At 57.1% G+C, this 17,437-nt stretch overlaps 1 protein-coding gene across 2 annotated transcripts in view; it reads left to right on the forward strand.

The window, feature by feature from the left end:
* The first annotated feature begins 4,835 nt into the window (after positions 1-4,835).
* Positions 4,836-17,437, forward strand: part of SLC12A7 (solute carrier family 12 member 7) — a 49,759-nt gene continuing 37,157 nt past the window's right edge. For both annotated transcript variants that reach the window (XM_084882058.1, XM_084882059.1), the window contains exon 1: positions 4,836-5,061. In XM_084882058.1, coding sequence (XP_084738184.1) covers positions 4,938-5,061 — 124 coding nt within the window. In that variant the 5' untranslated portion in view covers positions 4,836-4,937. The remainder of the gene's footprint in view (positions 5,062-17,437) is intronic.

Here is a 17,437-nt window from a genome sequence, read left to right on the forward strand (position 1 = left end):
TGCAGGCTGGTAGAGTTCTTTTCTGCCCAGATGGCTTTGTGATTTAACAAATATTTGCTGGCTTGTCCTTTCCTTGTTGACAGAAGGATGTGATAAAAACAGGCCCAGGTCTCCCACCGTCAGGAAAATGAGAGATTCAGGACCTGGGAGGCAACTCAGGGACCAGCGGAGGCGCATACACATGGAAGGTTAGGCTCAGGCGCTGCTTCCCTTTCATAGTATGCTGTGAGGTCACCCCCACCTCAGAGGCTCCTCACCACCCCTTTATCCTGTGAGGAGTGGCTGGCCAACAGTGGAGCACAAGAGCCTATACCTGGTGAGCTCTGTGCCATGCAGCCCCCCTTCAGGTCAACAAAGTAGGGCCCGAGGTGCCCCATATCTGCCCTCTCACTGCCAGGGAGCCACCTTCCTGCCATCAAGCTTCTGAGCTTGAGGTAGACAGGCTCACACAGCCTCTATCATAGGACTGTGAGATGGAGTTTGGCTGTGGTGTGTCCCTCTCACCGCCATGGGCAACTTCACTGGCCACACATGCCTGTCTGTCTGCTCAGCAATGTTGATGGGCATGCGGGCTGTGTCCGGCCCAGCTGACCTGAAGGTGCTGCTGTGACTGTCCTTATGTGTGTCTTCTGTGCCTGAAGTTTTCTGTTGGGAGTGGAACTGCTGGGTCCTTAAAGAGGTGTGTGTGTAGTTTCCCAGGTTACTGCCACACAGTTTCCAAGGTGGCTGTATATTTTACATACCCACGTATGTAGGGGATTCCCTAGGGTTTGGGGGCCCATTGCTTCTGTTGTCCACGCCATTCGTGATTATAAGTTGACATGTCCCTCACACACGACTGCTACCTCTTCCTCTCCGGTGGAGCATTTGTGCACATTTCCATCCCTTTCCTCTGTGGGCTGTCTTTATAGAATCCAGGTAGAGACCTGGGTTGGGTGCATGGTATCTTGGTACACTGGGCCTGTGGTTCCTCTCCTAATGATGTCTTCGGAGGATCAGAAGTATCTGATGTTAAGAAGGACACTTTGCCAGTTCCTCTTCCAAGAAGAATGACTTTGAGGTCACAAAGGACTTTGCAGCCATCGTTTGTAGTGTAATATCCTGTTTGCTGTCCCTTGTTACATGCTGTGCTCCCCGCAAAGTTGGGCCCTCCCCTATGGCTCTGCCTCTGGTCCAGGCCCAGCCCAGGGGGGTGGCCTCACTGGTGTCCTGTGAGCCTACCAGTTGGGCCAGGCTCACCTCAGCCCCAGGAGGGATCCATGACACTCGGGGAGGGGTGTGTGTGTGAAACAAGAGACCAGGCCAGCACCCCGCAACAGATAAGTCCGAGTTGATACCAGTAACTTGCAATGGAGTCAGAGAGAGTCACATCTGATGGCCCCAAAGGGACCGAATGTCTGGGGACAACGTGAATGTGTGTTAGGCCAGCGTGGACTGGATTAGGAAGATGGAGCAGCAAAGGGGAGCAGCCGGACCTGAAGTGAGGTCCAGGGTACCAGAGCCCAAAGTTGATGGTCCTGTTCTCACCACTGGCCCAGGACAGCCTGGGGCTGGCTCATTCCCTGGAACTCTGGGGAAAGTCCAGAGGAATGGGGTGTGTTCCCAGCCTGCACCGTGAAACACAGATTCCCGGAAAGGGTGGGGCCGCTCTGCCCATGCCATCTCGGTCCTGGGCTAGGGTGTGTGGGTGGGAGCCTGGGGGAGAGGGACTGCTACAGAGATGGCAGAGGGATGGCAGCGTGAGCCAAATTCATGCCCTGACAGTTCCTGCTGGTCCTTACCACCTGCCCTGGGACAGCACCTTCTGGAGGAGCTGAGGCCAGGTCACTGGTCCATCTGGCTCTGAGGCACTTGCTGTGAGTGAGATGATAGTGTGATGCCTGTACAGGGACAGGAATGGGCAGAGATGTGTGCTTGCTCCCAGCCTTTCCCTGGAGCTGATGGCCCTTGGGTGACCTGGAGGGTACAGTGAGGGTAGGGGAGACAGTGAGGGAGGGTACAGTGAGGGCACCGGAGACCACCCGGTGCTGGCTGGTGGGTGAGGGCCCTGTACGCCTGTACTCTGGCTGTGACCCCCGGAGGGCATTGGGCAGGAGGCAGCAGCACTCCTGGGTCTGGCCTCTGCCCCCAGGTTCCCAGTTGCATGCTTTTGAGATGCTGCTGGTGGTATGTCTCTCATCTCCACTGGTGAAATGTAAAAGGACATGCTGATTAGAGAGCGTTTTCTTAGAGCTTCCGAAAATGCCTGTAACCTGCTACATGTATTGTCTTTAGTCAGGAAGAACGATCTGTAATTCACAGACTGAATTTCCACAGATCAGACTTTGCTTTCACAGAAGTAAGGCAGACCTCCTTTCAGGACCAATTATAAAATGCTGCTACACCCTCCGCCCTCCCTCGGACATTCCAGCAGAGGCGAGTGTCTGGTGTGCTTACCACTGACAGATGTGCAGGCAACTTGTTTTCTTTTAAATTAAAACAGTGGGGCCCTGGTCCTGGCCTGGCCTGTTTGGCTCAGTTGGTTGGGCACTGTCCCATGCTCCAAAAGGCCCCAGCATGTTCTCCAAAGGCTCTGTTCATGGGGATCCCACTTCCCATCTTGAAGGGACTGCCTTGCACCCAACCCTGGAGGCGAAGGGCAGTGTGGGCAGCTTGAGACATCCAGCCATCGGGCACCCAGGATGTCCTGAGCTGGGGACAGAGGAGCAGAGCAAGGCCAGCAGGCAGCAGGACGTCAGGATAACTCACGAGGGGCATTGAAGGGCCTGTCCACTAGTGTTTTCAATACAGCTACCTGTCACTTGGCAACAGGGAGCTTTCACCTGGACTTATTTCAGAGCACAGAAAGTTGAAGAGTGTGAGGACACTCACATGCTGGCAGCTCCACACTGCCCTTCCCAGCTGGCCCTCCCCTCCCCATCCTGTGAGTCTTTTAGTCCCTTCGGTCTGGCAAGTCTGTGCTTTTTTGTTTGTGTATTCTCAGGTGACAATGACGTATTTCAGGATCCAGGACATTGTTTTGCTGAGCCCCAGAACCAGTTAGGTCCTCTGGGCAGGCAGCCTGCCCTGCCCTGTTCTTCTAAGAGGGAGATGTGTCCCCAGGGCCAAAACAGGGCTTCTGAGCAGGAGGAGGGGCAGGGAAGCCGGCCACAGGGGTGGGGCCTAGGGTGGAGCCCCCCTTGCAGCCCCCCTCCAGCTACTGGAGCCTGCAGGGGACATCTGCTCCGAGCCACTGCAGGCAGGACAGACCTAGGGTCACCAAGACCACCCTGGCCCTGGACAGTCCTCTCCCAGAGAATTCTTCCCACCTTGGCAGCCAGGAGAGTCCTGGTCCCAGCGGGCAGCCAAAGGCCGGAACGTCCTCTCCCCTCTGGGCTTTTGCCCCTGTGGTGTCCTTACATCCCACCCTGCCAGGAAAAGCTCTAAACAGTATAACGTTAGCTTTAAGTAATGGGCTTCCCTCCTCTCACCCTTTCCTTTCTCCTCTCCCTCACTTCTGCCCCTTCCCTCCCCTGCTCTCCCCTTATAGGGAGCAGCTGCTAGAGGACATCTCTGTGTGTATGGGGTGGTGGGGGGATTGGCTTATTCAAGGGGCTTGGGGCTTCCAGGCCCCCAGAGCGTACGCCTGGGTGGTCTGAGCCCTTCCAGGCTAAGTCGGTGGAATTCCTTGAAGAGTGGTCTTGGGCCTCCTGGACCCCAGGCATCAGACTCCAGCTTCAGCCAGGAGCCTGGGACAGAAGGTGGGAACCTGGACCACCCACCTTCTTCTCTCCTTTCTTTCATTGGAAATGGAGTTTGTTTTTCTGTCGGTTGGTTGTCATAGGAATATAATGGGGAAGGGAGAAAGCAGAGCCTCCCCACACTGCGAGAAGCTGGTGTCCACTGCCTTTGGGGCCTGCAGAAACACACACTTTTCAAACACAATCAGACCTTTCTGATTATTGTTTCAATATGTTGTTGTAACCACCTTTGTCCATACCACCCGTATTTCTTCATCATGGGTATAAAACTGTTTGGGGTGACTCATTGCACTTAAGATGCCATAACTTTTCGGATTAACATCCTTTTGATGGACTGGATTGTTGGCCTGTTTCCATGTGTCCTCATTGGTTAAGGAGGTGGCCCGAGGCTGTAAGACACAAGGACATGGGTACTGTGCCTACCCAGTCCTCCTGGCCTCGCCTTCCCCCGCACTGAGCTGCAAGTTAAACTACCTTTTCCTGTAGCTCCTCCCGCCCACCCCCTCACACACACACCCTGGACCAGTGGGGTGCGGGAAGGGCGGGCTTCCCGGAGCAGGCAGGGATGGGCCTGGATCCTGTCGCGGAGTTTCAGTGACTTCTGTGTACCGGATTAAGTCCTTTGTGGACCAAGACCTCGGAGCAGCCCAGCCCCCTCCTCCCCAAACTTAGCACGTTTCCGCCAGAAACCCCTTTCCAGGGTCTGGGTGAGCTCCAGGCAGGCCGGCAGGGGGCGGGAGGATCAGATTCCAGCTCAGGCTAGTTGGGGGGGTAGGGATCTTGTTTCTCCGAGGAGCCGGACTGTGTATGGAGCTACCACGCGGGGTGGTGGGGACTGCAGGCAGGGCCTGCTCTGCGGCGGCTGGAGTGAGACAGCGCAAAAGCAGAGAGTGACCCATCGGGGGAAGGCGACACGGGGCTAGCAGGGGGCGCCGGCAGACTGGGCACCGGCTCGGGGATCGACCTCTGCGGGAGGCGCCCCGCTCCGCCCTCGCAAACTTTTCCTGGGCCCGCGGACCGCAGGTGAGGTCACGTGGCGGGGCGGGGCGGGGCGAGGGCGGGCGGGGGGCGGGCCGGGCCCGCGGACCCCGCCCCTGCGCCCCTGGGCCGGCCGCGCGTCGGCGGGCGCGGGCGGAGCGGAGCGGAGCGGGGCTGGAGAGCGCGCCGGGGCCCGGAGCGCGCGGTGCCGGGAGGACCATGCCCACCAACTTCACCGTGGTGCCCGTGGAGGCGCGGGCGGACGGCGACCAGGACGAGGCGGCCGAGCTGAGCGAGGCGCCGGGCGCCCCCGAGGGCCACGAGCCGGACGGCTCGAGCCGGGGTGAGCGCGGCCGCACCTGTCCGCGGGACAAAGGCGGAGCCGGGCTGCGCGGGGCTGGGGGCGGGAGGGGCGGGAGCGGGGCGGGAGGGGAGCGTGTGGGGCTGCTTCCCCGCCTTGCCTCCCCTTTCCCAGGGTCACCCCGCAGTTCCTCCCACTCCGCCTCCTCCTGAGGCTCCCTCACCTCCCCCTCCAGCCTGCAGAGCCCCCGACCGACCAAGTTTAGTCGCGGGTACGCAAGGCGAAGTACCCCTGCGGTGCCCAGCGCTCCCAGGGTTGTGCGGCCCCCCCTCCCTCTTGCTGTTCCCCCTGCTAGCCCATCTTGGGACCACGTCCATCCCTCGGTTCCCCCCCTACCCTCCCAGCCCAGGGATCACCTTCCTTCTCACACTCAGGGTGGGGCAATGAGGAGGTGTAGACGGTGGGATACACCCCGGGGTAACTATGGGAACGGGGGAGGGGCCTCAGTGCTGGGGCCAAGGTGGGGGTGCCGCCGCCGCAGGGGGTGATTTGCCCTCTGAAGCGCCTTCCTGCTTCCTCAAGGCCTTCGCTCCCACGCGGCCGGGCTGTGGGCCGCGGGGGTCAGATTCGGCCCTGCTGAGGTCCCAGTTGCCTGCGCCCACTCTGTGGGTCATCAGCAGGTCCCCAGCAGGGCTGGGCGAGGCTCCCCAGCAGTGCTCAGCCTGAGGGTCCCCTGGCCTTCTTTGTTCTGGAGTTCCAGGTCTGTAACACTTTCACTTTCTCTTATGGGGGCTCCCCCAGGCCTGAGTTCCTGCAGCTGATGGATGGGTTCTCCCCTCGTGAACAGCTTCATCTCTGCTTGCAGCTCCCCTCTAGAAATTGGGGGGAAGGAGAACACCAGTCTAGCACCCTCAGCTGGGCTCTCCCGGCCTGTGCCTTCCCCTCTCTCTCCCTCTGCAGCTGCGGCCTTGGGAGGAGGCTCCAGCTCCAGGCACTTAAGGAAAGAGGGTGGGGTCAGCGGAGGCCACAGGTCCTGAGTGGTCACTACTCTGGCAGGAAAGGCCAGGCCCTCCCGGGGACACCATGCGGAAGGCATGTCCTGATGGGCTGATGCATCATCAGCCATTAGGGTCCTGCCCCCTCCCGCAGGTGTCCCCTCCCTCAGGATGAAGCAGCGGCCCAGCTTTGCTCTGCTGGGTGTGGGGCTAGTCACAGCTGCTCCCCGGCTGCTTCCTGGCACAGGGTCTTGAGACCAGGTAGACCATGAAGGCAGAGTCTGCCCGCTCAGCTTTTCACCACTGACCCGGTGGTGCTGGTTCTGAGCATCAAGGATGCGCTTGTCTGGCCACCAGCAGCCATTGTGTTTCCCGAGGAGCCCTCCACTGCCCTGTTGGATGTCTGGCTCCCTGCCTGCTGGCCCCATCTTGGGACCATACTCACTCTCCCCAGACTTGGTGGCTTGTTTTAAAATGGGGGGTCCCTGAAACCGGTTTGGCTCAGTGTTAGAGCATCAGTCTGCGGACTGAAAGGTCCCAGGTTCGATTCCGGTCAAGGGCATGTACCTTGGTTGTGGGCACATCCCCGGTGGGGGGTGTGCAAGAGGCAACTGGTCGATGTTTCTCTCTCATTGATGTTTCTAGCTCTCTATCTCTCTCCCTTCCTCTCTGTAAAAAATCAATAAAATATATTAAAAAAAATAAAACGGGGGGTCATTTTCCTCCTGCTTGTCCCTTCTGCTTTCAGTAGCTCTCGTGTGGTGCCCTGGGCCTAGGAGTCCAGAGCCAATGGGTGCCCCAGCCGGTTTCCAGCCCCCAGGCCCCCTTCCCTGAGTGCTTTCACTTTTCAAATCTGGATCCCGCAGCAGGACGGAAATCGCACCTGCCTGGGTGATCTCAGACTCAGGAGCGCCAAGTGTGGGCTTAGTGCTCATTGGTTAACAGACCCTTTAGGTTTGAGCTGAATGTGTGACACTTGGCTGAGCTGGCACCGAGCTGACGTGGGACTGCCATGTTTTGTGTTCTGTGCACTTCGTGTTTCCTCAGAGAGAGGCGGCAGAGGAGGAGGTCCCTGCTGAGCGGTCACAGTACTGCTGTCTTTTGGGGTCTCTGGCTGGGCTCTGAGTTTTAATGTCAGCGGTCAGACCACAGTCAGTCCTCAGAGATGCCCTGTGAAGGGCACTGGGTCACCGTGAGCCCTCTTATTGGGGAAGGTCCTACAGGAACTCGGGACATCAGGGCTGGAGCCGCTTCCAAAGGCCCATGTGTGGGGTCCATGCTGTGTGGGGTCTGAATTTAGGGTTCCATGCCAGTGGCCATGCCTGCCCGAACCCAGGGTCACCGGCACTACTGAAGTTCCTTCCTGACTCTGGGTGATCCTCGATCCCCTGGGGAGGCACCTGGCTTTCTGGGCGGGCTTCCTGGTAGTGGTGGAACAAATTTGGGGAGATCTTGTACCTGGAAATCCCTGGGCTGTGGTGGAAATAAGAGGTGGTGCCAGCCTCACCCCTTATTACCCTGGGTCCTATGCCTCTTATTTCCATTACAGCCCAGGGGCTCATGAGATCAGAGTCGTCTGTCTAGCCTGGAGGCCTCTTGACCCTGTGACACTTAGAGCAGAAAAGATCCCACAGAGTCCTGGGCCCTCTCTGTGCTCCAGGCTGGAGTTTCCCTGGGAGCCTTATCTTTGTGAAGTTTAATCCATTTTCTGGCTATTAGAAGCCCCTGGGGCGCCCAGGCAAGTGGCAGTGTGGGCCAGTGGTGGATGCTGAGCGTTGACCTTGAATTAGTCCTGCTGCCTTGATCCCAGCTCTCTTGGCTGGCCGGTGCCTGGTGCTGCACCCCAGCACTGCTTCATGGAGTCCTGGCCCCTTAAAGGAGACACTCCCCCAGGGAGTGAAAATTGGCTGGGTGCAAAGAGGGCTGGTGTGGGAAGCAGAGGCCAAGATCAATGTTAGCTTCTGCTGTGGACACATTTGAGTGCCCTTCCCGCCTCCCCGTTCCCTTCCAGTGAGGTGGGACCTGGTGTACTGGGATGACCGGGGCTCACTTTTCCTGGGGGCTGGTCCTCTCCCTGAGGATGGACACCACACTCTGGTCCCCTGTGTGATGGGACATTTATTCTGCATTTTATTGTGAGGGGAGACTGTTCTGGAATTGGATTGGACAGGTTTTTATGTATCCCCGCATCCTCGATACCTTCTTAGTAGAAATACCTTGTGGAGGGGAGGTGGAGAGGAAGGGGCTTTTCTGACTTCTGATTATGGTGATTTTTAAAAAAAAATTGATTTTAGGGGAGAGGGAGAGAGAGAGAGAGAAAGAGAAAAATAAATATCAACGTGAGAGGGAAATGTTGATCGTTTGGTTAGTTGCCTCCTGACCAGGGATTGAACCTACAACCTGGGGCAGTGCTCTGACCAGAAATCGAACCTGAAAGCCTTCAGTGTATGGAATGACACTCCAACCATACAAGCCAGGGCTGATTATGGTGGGTTTTTAACTGACTTTGAGGAGTCTAATCCCCCTCTCGTGGTGGGTGAGTCCTAGGGCCATGAACAGCCTATGGGACCGTGGAGTGGACGGGCACACAAACACCCACAAAGGAAGTTCCACCCCCAGCTTCTGTGGCTAATAGGGTGGGGCTGCCCTTGGAGTGTACATGGAGTCCTTTGAGGGTTCATGGGTCCTGCAATCCCCGTCTCCTATCCCAGCCGAGATTGTACCCCACGTGGCACTCCCCATGGCTCTGACTCCACTTCCTCTTCCTTGCGTTGCTGTTCTGCTTTCTGGATTCCTTTCTGTGACTGTCCTGTTGGTCACTCAGGGTCTCTCCTCCCACCCTCTGCGAAGGGGACCTGAGTACCCCAATGCGCTGATCCAGGCAGTCCTGGGGAACATCACTGTTACCCTGTTGTGGCTACCGTTCTATGAGGCCATCAGCTGGGCCACGTCAGGGGTTGTAGGGCCTCCGAGGCCATGACCCCAGGTTAGGAGCGAGATTTCTGCCGAGCGTGGGGCTGCTGAGATGGTGAAGGCACAACTCCAGGGGGTTGGTTGTATGTGGGGGTTCAGGGAGCAGTGCAGTTGAAAAGTGGGACAGGACAAAGCTTTCAGTTCTGTCCTGCTGAGCAAGGGCATAGAGCAACATCCGTCCCCGGGTCTCAGGAAGGAAAGGGGTGTGCCACACTGACACAGGAAGGACAGGCAGCACGCTGTCCCATCCATTGGGCAGACCCCACGTTCAGCCTGTCTCCTTGGGACTCGCTGTTGGCGGCTTGGCTCCTGGGTGTTTTTTAGGGAGATTTCGTATTAGGTGGATAGCGGAGGTTACGAAACATGTATTTTGTACCCAATTCCATTGGTAAAGGCAAAGAAACAAATAATAGTTGGACACATGAAATGGAGCATGGATCCGAGTGCTGGGAGCGTGGCCTGTGTTTCTGTATTCTCCGAGCGCTCACAGGGGTTCCACATCGTCTTTAGGTGACGATAGGCCCTTTTCTTATAAATCAGGTGGAGATGTGGTTAAGGCCTCCTGCTGAGGATGTGTGTTTACGTGTGTGAGCATGCCGCCTGCATGTACACATGTGTGCACATGTCTCTTAGCGCATGCACGTGAACATTTGTGTATGTTTGTGTGTGTACACACGTGGGCATATGTGTGCGTGACTCCTCACATGGTAGATAGAGAGGGCCGTGATCGCTGGCATTGGGCCACATGGTGTGAGGTCATCTGTTCTTTCCTGCAGCTCCCCGGCAGACCAGTCCAGTCACGTGGCTGGGGATGCTGCCTCCATCTTGGGCCATGCAAGCAGTGGGAACATGTCTGTGTACTGGTCTATGCCCTGGTTTGAATTGTGTTTCCAGCTTTCATGCCCTGTGAACCGTGTGGGAGCCATCAGCTCTTAGGTCCAGTTCTGTGGTCTTTTCTTCTGGAAAGTTCCTCAGACCTGATCTCAGTGCTTTGCTGGCATGGACATCTGAGCTGTGGACACCAGTGGCTGCTGCTGCTCGGGTGGGGGGGGGTACCGTGGGATTTGGCTTGAGGGATACCTCCAGCGGCAGCCCAAAAGGATCAGGCAGCTGCAGGGCCGCTGGGCACTGGGCATGGCAGCTGCTGTTTGACCTGTGAAGGTTGTGGAGTATCTGCCATGGCTGATCCATTGTGGTCCTTTGTGCATCAGTGAGCAGAGGGTCTCACCCTCCTCCTGGGGGATGGTGGCTTAGGATCTCGAATGTGATTTGTGGTGCGGTGGGAAAATGGAGCACCAGGAGGGTCTGGGTGTTGGGGTGGCCTCTCAGAAGGGACATTTGTTCGGGACTTGGGGGCTGGGGACAGTGGCACGGGCAGGGAGAGTGGTGACCAGGCGGGGTGGGCCTTCAGTCTTGAACCCTGGCCCTGTCCACATGGAGACTATACGCATTGGGGCCTGTTCTGCTCTGATGCCTCGGCTCTGGGACTGTCCAGAGGGCTGCTGCAGCCAGGAGTCACAAAGGCTGGAATTGCTCCATCCAGGTGAGCCCATCGCCCACCTGTCACAGTTCATGAGGTGGGCTGTGGCTGTGAGCGGGGAGCAGCCCACTCCACAGGCAGGCTCTCTGTATTGCGGTCCCTTTCAGTGGCATGGACCTATGACTGTCCTCATACTGTCTTTTTTTTTTTTTTTTTTTTTTTTTTAAATCCTCACCTGAGGAATTTTTCCCCCCATTGATTTTTAGAAGGAGACACAGCGATAGAAATATTGATGTGAGAGAGAGACACATTGATTGGTTGCCTCCCTCAGCCGCCCCAACCGGGGCTCGGGATGGAGTCTGCAACTGAGGTATGTGCCCTTGACCAGAATCAAACCCATGACCCTTCAGTCTGTGGGTGATGCAAAACCAGCTAGAACTCCATATTGTCTTTTGGGCCCAACTGTCAGACTGTCTGTCCGGTGACCGAGTCAGGGTCCAAGCCAGGGGTGATGACTGGCCCAGGGGAATCCCACAACGGGCAGCCTAGAGCTGGTGAGGCTGCACTGCCCTGGTGCAGGGAATGGGAGAGGCAGATGGAGGAGCGCCTGGTGTGTGGGTTCTGAGGGCCCTTGGCAGAGTGGGCCCATGTGCTCGGCAAGGCTGCTAGCTGGGAAGGAGCTGGCCATACAGTCCCGTGGGGCTTGCATGTGGAGGTACCCCTGTGCTGTGTGTGCAAACCACCTCTGCCAGGTAGCTCTGTGGGGCCAGGTGAACCTGTGGAATTTCCTGCTCATCCTAGGAATTTCCTGTGCATCGTTGGTGTCTCGTGCTATTGGAGAATGGGAACCCCTTTTCTCATCTTTGCTTTGGGACCTGGAGGGGACAGGAGCCATGTGGCACCATCCATCCCTTCCTCAGTGGCCCAGGTTCAACTGAATTTCAAGGATGTTTCCTTCAAATAATAGACCGCAAATGTCTTCTACTCAGAGGTATGTGGCAGGCTTACTCTATACCCCTGGGATTTTGGATGAAGTTCTTATGGGACCATTGGAAAGAGGTTGCTGCAAGAGTAAGGTACCTTGTGGTCTCGGGCTGGTCAGGGGTGAGGCCACCTGGGATCTTGGGAGATGTTTGTCTTATGGTCATGTGCTGCAGTTCAGGCTCACAGATCATGTTGGGGCAGCTGGAGTGGGCCAGGGGTATTTGTCTGACCCAGCAGGTAAATGGTGGGCTGTCCTTGCTTCCCTGCCCACTGGGGGACCCGGCCAATAGATCTGCAGACACAGTCCTGGGCCCTGACCTGATGACCCCCAAGCCTGGGCTCCTGCATCAGGGGACGGGAGGACTTGGACCAGGACACCTTCCAGGACAGCAGTGCTGGAGGGCCACTGTCGATGGCTTCTTGCTGCAGCACAGCTGTTACCAGACTGAAGGAGTCCATTTGTCTGCTCACCTCAAAGCCCAATAACGTACAAAAAGAATTTACAGCCAAGAAAGTTGGTTTATTTTAAGGAAATGATGCCAAGCCCGTAGGTAAGCTAGGGCTCCAAGCGCTGGCTCCTCGGTGGCTTCCAGGGGCTGGGTTATGTGGGGAAAATCATTAATCCTGGTGGCTAAGGGAGTTAGGGTCTTGACTCTACTGATTGGCTGGGGCCGAGGTGGGGAGTAGTTGATCATTTTGTCAGATGGTGATGTCTGCCAGGGCATTCATTGTTCTATTTTCATGAGGGTGTCCTCCACAGGGTCATCCACTTTCATGCTTTCTTGGGCCTGGGGCTTAAAGACAACTGAATGTAAGATGTTATCTTTAGCTTGGTGGAAATTCCATTGTCAGCAGACCTGAGGCTTTGTTCTTAAGATAGTTCGATGCTGACCAGAATCTGTTGTCTTGAGGGTTTAATGATTAAGGAAAAAGGTGGACGGGCCCTGTTACAGCAGGGGCGCAGCAGATGGGACCGTGGTCTGGTCTGGTTGGGGCTGCGTCTGCCGGTGTCTGGTTGATCGCTTTGTGCTGCCAGCCGCCGGGTCTCCTGTCATCACCTCTGTGGGTATGGATTTTATAAGCGTCAGGCTCTGTAGATGTGAGACTGGAGGGCAGAATGCGACGTTCAGCGTTAGGTTTTAACTACCGGTGCTGTTCACGCGGCCAGGTGCTTTCCGTTTCAGCATGTTTGTGGGGGTGTCCCGTAGAGTCATTTTGTAGAGACAGCTGTACTGGGGTGTGTGTGCAGATGTATGCCAGCTCTGGGCATGTGAGGTCAGCTAGGGGCCTCACGAGGGAAGACCCACCTCTGTGGGGAATGCCTGCCTTCCTGAGGGGCCCTGTGGGGCTGAGGCTGAGTAACAATGGCATGGATGGCACCTGGAATGGATGGATGAATGGGCCATCCAGATCCTGCCAGGCGGCTTGGCTGTGGTCACCTGCTGAGGACTGACCCCAGGGGGCCTGGGTCTCCTTCTGGGGGATGCTGGGGCAGTGCCAAGAGCAGGCACAAAGTGTTAATACCTTCCTTTTGTGAAGAAGAGGGAGCTCACTTTTCAGAGCAGAGAGCTGCGCTGTGCAGACAGCCCCTGAGCTTCAGTGGGACCCGCCAAGAAGGAGGCAGCCCGGCTCCCCGGTCCATGACTGCTGACGCCATGTGGGTTCTTGAACTTCCTGCCAGGGGGCCCTGGTGAGCTGGCTCCATCCAGGTGGTCTCTGTGGCTGGAGGGGGCTACGGGGAGGGGGGGGAGGGGCGGAGGGTCATGGGGCTGTGCCCCTGGGTCCCTGGCCAGGAAGACAGTGAACTATGGGTGTGGAGGTCTTGTCTGGGGTGGAGGCGTCTGTGTGGACCCCAGGGGCCCGCCTCTGGCAGGGCCTGAGAAAGGCCTTGGTCCCTCCTTGGGGTTCCTGGCTGGCTTCCTCTTTCTTTCCTCGGGCGGTTTCTTTCTGAGAAAACAGCTGGGGGAGGAGTGGAAGTGCGTTTTTTGTTTTGTGTGGATGGGGGTGGGAGCTGGGTTCCAGGCGGCAGTTCAGTTTCCTGCGTCTGGGTCATTCTCCAGCACAGTCTCCACTTGCCCGGTCCTGCATGACTCACAGGCCCGGGGTCTCTGGCTGTTGGGCGGAGAGCCAGCGGCGCCTGGGCCTGTGCTCACCACTGGGCGCCAGAACCACTTTCGATTCGGCTGTGTGATGCGGCCCGGACACAGGGCCCGTCTGGGTGTTCACACACAGGCCGTGCCCTGGGCCAGCACAGTGGCTGTGGCCTGGCGCCGTCTGCAGGAGGGGGTGTGCCGTGTGTCCGTGTCCGTTACCCTCTCTTGGAGTGGGCACATCCACCTCAGGGTGACGTGAGGCCCTGCAGGATTCAAGGCCATCCCTGAGTTTTCCTTGTGCCTCAGTTTCCCGCTCCAGGAGCCAGTCTGCCCACCCAGAGGTGGCTGTGACGTCTTGTCTCTGTGCTCCGTCTGTGCATGGCGCCTGTGGGTTGGGCCTGGCTTCTCGGAGGCTCGGAGGATGGTCACTGGGGAGGGATCAAGTTGAGCCGAAATCAGAGGAGAGAAGCGCCAGGTTGTTCTTAGGTTTCCTCTTCCTCCCACCAAGGGTCTTGACCACAGCCAGACAGGAGCCGGAGCTGGTAATGGGAGCTGCCCCAGGGGGCTGGTGGGGCTTCTTGTCTACCCCCTCAGGTTGCCAGCTGCTGGTCCCTGAGGTGGAGGGTTGATCCAGGAGCAGCGAGGAGCCACATGACTGAGGGGGTGAGGGGAGTGGGGTTCCCCAGGAGCCTGTCATTTCCATGAGGGGAGTGCGTCCTTTAGAAAAAAGTCTGGGAACACATTCTGCTCTTGAAGCTCTCAGAGCTGTGGTCCCCAGTGATGCCTATGTGCTTGTGTGCAAGTGTGTGCATGCGTGTATGTGTGGACATGTATGCATGTGTATATCTGCATGTACAACTGAGTGTGCCTGCACAAGTATGTTAATGTGAGTGTGTTGTGTGTGTGCCTGAATGTGTGCTGTGTGTATATATATGCCATGTGTGTATCTATGGGTGTCTGTGTCTGCTCACATGTGCCTGTGTTCTGATGTGTGTCTGTGTTTGAGTGTGCACACATGTGTATGTCTGGCTACTTTGCCAAGACTTTATGGCCACCACTGGTTGCCATTTCTCCACATCAGTGCCTCTTGGTAGCTGAGCACCTCGTAGTGTCTTTGCTTTCTAGACTGTGAGTGTCAGATCTAAAAACCTGCCAGAGGTGGGGTCATGTGCAAACAGTGGGGACTGAGGGCCCTGAATGGAGTGATGAGTAAGTTGAGGCAGGAACCGGAGCATTGGTCCTTGGTCTTGGGCCTCAAAATTCCCCAGATCTCCTCAGTGTTTTCCATGGGAACCTCCTCCCAACCCATCGGGCGCCGTAGGAGACAGCGGCAGGAGCCCGTTGGATGTGCCTGGTTGGTGGGGGAGGGAGGAACATACCTGCACCCAGGTGGGCTGTACCCCGAGGCTGTACATGGATATCATTCTCCTGTGGCATGTTCTCAGAGGACCCTTTTACTTCCCCAGAAGCCCCGATGGGGAAAGGGACAGCTCTTCATTCCTTCCAGAGGACACGCCGGAGGGAAAAGCCCTCAGGAGTAGTGGTGACCATGGCTGGTGGATTGTGGGTGGTCCTTGTCCTCTCAATGTTCCCTCTGTTTTTAACGTAGAAGGCGTTTCTGTTTCCGCCAGAAACTTGCTGTTAAAAACGTGGGAACTCAACTCAACCTCCAGCTTTCATGTTTTCTTGGCCTGAGTGCAGAGCCTGTGGGCACCCTGCTGGCCTCGATTGCCAGGCTGCTGGTTTTTCAGGTCCCAGAATTGATCCTGGCGCAAAGCATGGAGGGCAGCGGGCAAGGGCCAGGGGTCATTATCTAACTGTTAGGATTGTGGAATCTAAAATCACTTCATGCCAGCACTTAACCACTTCAAACAAGACTTGGCCTCCTGGGTAGTGGCTGTGGGGTGCGGTGGGGTCTGGCCGATGGATGCACCATGAGATCACCAGAAGGGACTCCACTCTGCTGAGGTGCCTCTCGGCTCCAAGGAAACGGTGTTTTCCCCCGTCACTGCGCCTGAGCAGGCCCCTGTGTGGCCCTCAGTGTCCAGTGATGGGCAGATCGCCCATGCTTGGTGGCAGGAAGGGGTGCTGGCTGCCAATGCTGGTCCAGCCTAGCTAGCTGACCCTTGGGAGCATGTCTGGCTCTGAGTCTGAGAGGTCACTGTGTTCCTCCCTGGGGAGCTGTTCTGGGAGAGACTGTGGTGAAATCCCATGTTTGAGCTGGAGGAGGAAGGCGTGGGGCAGGAATGTGCTGGCTCACTTGGGGAGGGGAGATTGTGCGTGGAGGTGGGAGGGGGTGGGGGGACTGGTGGAGACTGTAACCGGAGAGTGGAGAAGGACACAGTGCACTTGGGGCCTGCTCGGGAATTCTGTCCTTGGCAGGACTCGGGCTCTGACCCAGGGCCCACAACAGACCACGGTGGTCTGGGCTCCCAAGCCACAGCAGGACACAGGCTCTGAGCGAGGATCTGCAGCAGACCACCTGGTCCGGGCTCCCAGGACACAGCCGGAAGGTGGGTCTGCGGCCTCCTCTTTGCCCCTGAGCGTGGATGGCCTCGGCTGCGTTCCACGGCCCCGCCTGCTTCTCTGGGCTGATGGCTGCTCCCTCTGACCCTGCAGAGGACTCATTGTGTTTACTCAATAACCACAAGGGTGCATACACTTCTCCCAGGGACACAAAGCTCAAGTGCCCCGCAGTTTCTGTGCAGTCCCCAGAGACCGAGGTTGGGCGTGGCCTGGGCAAGGAAGTTGTCCCTGGTCACCATCTGACATTGACTGGTGTTGGGATTAAGTCTGTATTTCAGGGAGCCAGAAACATGGGCATCACGATCAATGCAGGAGAAACTGATCGAGGGCAGAAAAAAAAGAAAAAGCCCATAGGCTGCCTGTTAGGGGCATGGGAAAACTTTCTGGGCCAGTGGGTGTCCTGCATCCTAGGGGTGAGAGTCAAGGGTGTTGGTGGCTGCTGTGTGCTTTCAGATGCCCCTGGCCTCGGCTGGCTGGAAAGGGTTCCTCCTTGGGGTGTGGCCAGCACTGATGTAGGTGTGTGACTTCGCAGAAGGCCTGTCAGCTTTGCAGAGTGCTGAAATGTTTTTGGAATGAAGTGACAAGATGAAGATACAGAGGGGTGGCTTCATGGGGAGGAGTAGGATGGCAGTGATCAAGGCCGTGTGCCCCGGCCTGTCCTGCTCCTTCCCGCTGCAGTTGCTTCCTGAATCCCTGCGTTCTTCACTGGTAGATGCCAGCCATCCAGTCTGTTCCTGGGTGAGCTGGTCTGTGGTCTTGTGGGCTGCAGCTCTGGGTCCTAGGCCTGAGCCAGGCCTGCTTACCAGTGGCCATTGGTTACCTGTCCTGCGCCAGGACCTCTAGGGATAGATGACCATGCATGCTAGGTTTAAAAGGTGCTGTGAGCAGATGTATTCCTGAAACTTCGTCGAAGCCTTGAGGGGACCAGCAGGTGTGTGTGGTCACAGAGGCCCTGTTATGCCACGTTGAGGAGTAACCCAGGAAGTGCTGGCTTCCTTGGACTTCTTTGAGCTGGAGAGCCAGTGGCATGAGGAGAGGACTTCTCCTGGAAGTGGGCTCTTCTACCTGCTGCTAGGTGGGGCCACGTCCTAAAGCTGGGAGACCTTAGGCTGGGCTGCAGTAAGAACCTGCTGGGCGACCTCCTGGCTGGTGAGAGAGTCACATGAGCTGTGTGTTGAGAGCTGGTTGCTGGGCTCTAAACCTATGGCCGGGCAAACTACCTGCTTTTGTCAGTCAAGTTTTATTGGAACATGGTCCTGTGTTTGTTCACACATTGTCTTCAGTGGTAGTGGGTGGTTTACAGAGAAAGCTTGCTGGCTTATGGTATAGAGAATGTTGCCACCTTGCTGTCTTTCCAGACATCAATT

The sequence above is a fragment of the Pipistrellus hanaki genome (genome assembly GCF_964339955.1).
Source record: "Pipistrellus hanaki genome assembly, chromosome: 4".
Lineage (NCBI taxonomy): Eukaryota > Metazoa > Chordata > Mammalia > Chiroptera > Vespertilionidae > Pipistrellus > Pipistrellus hanaki.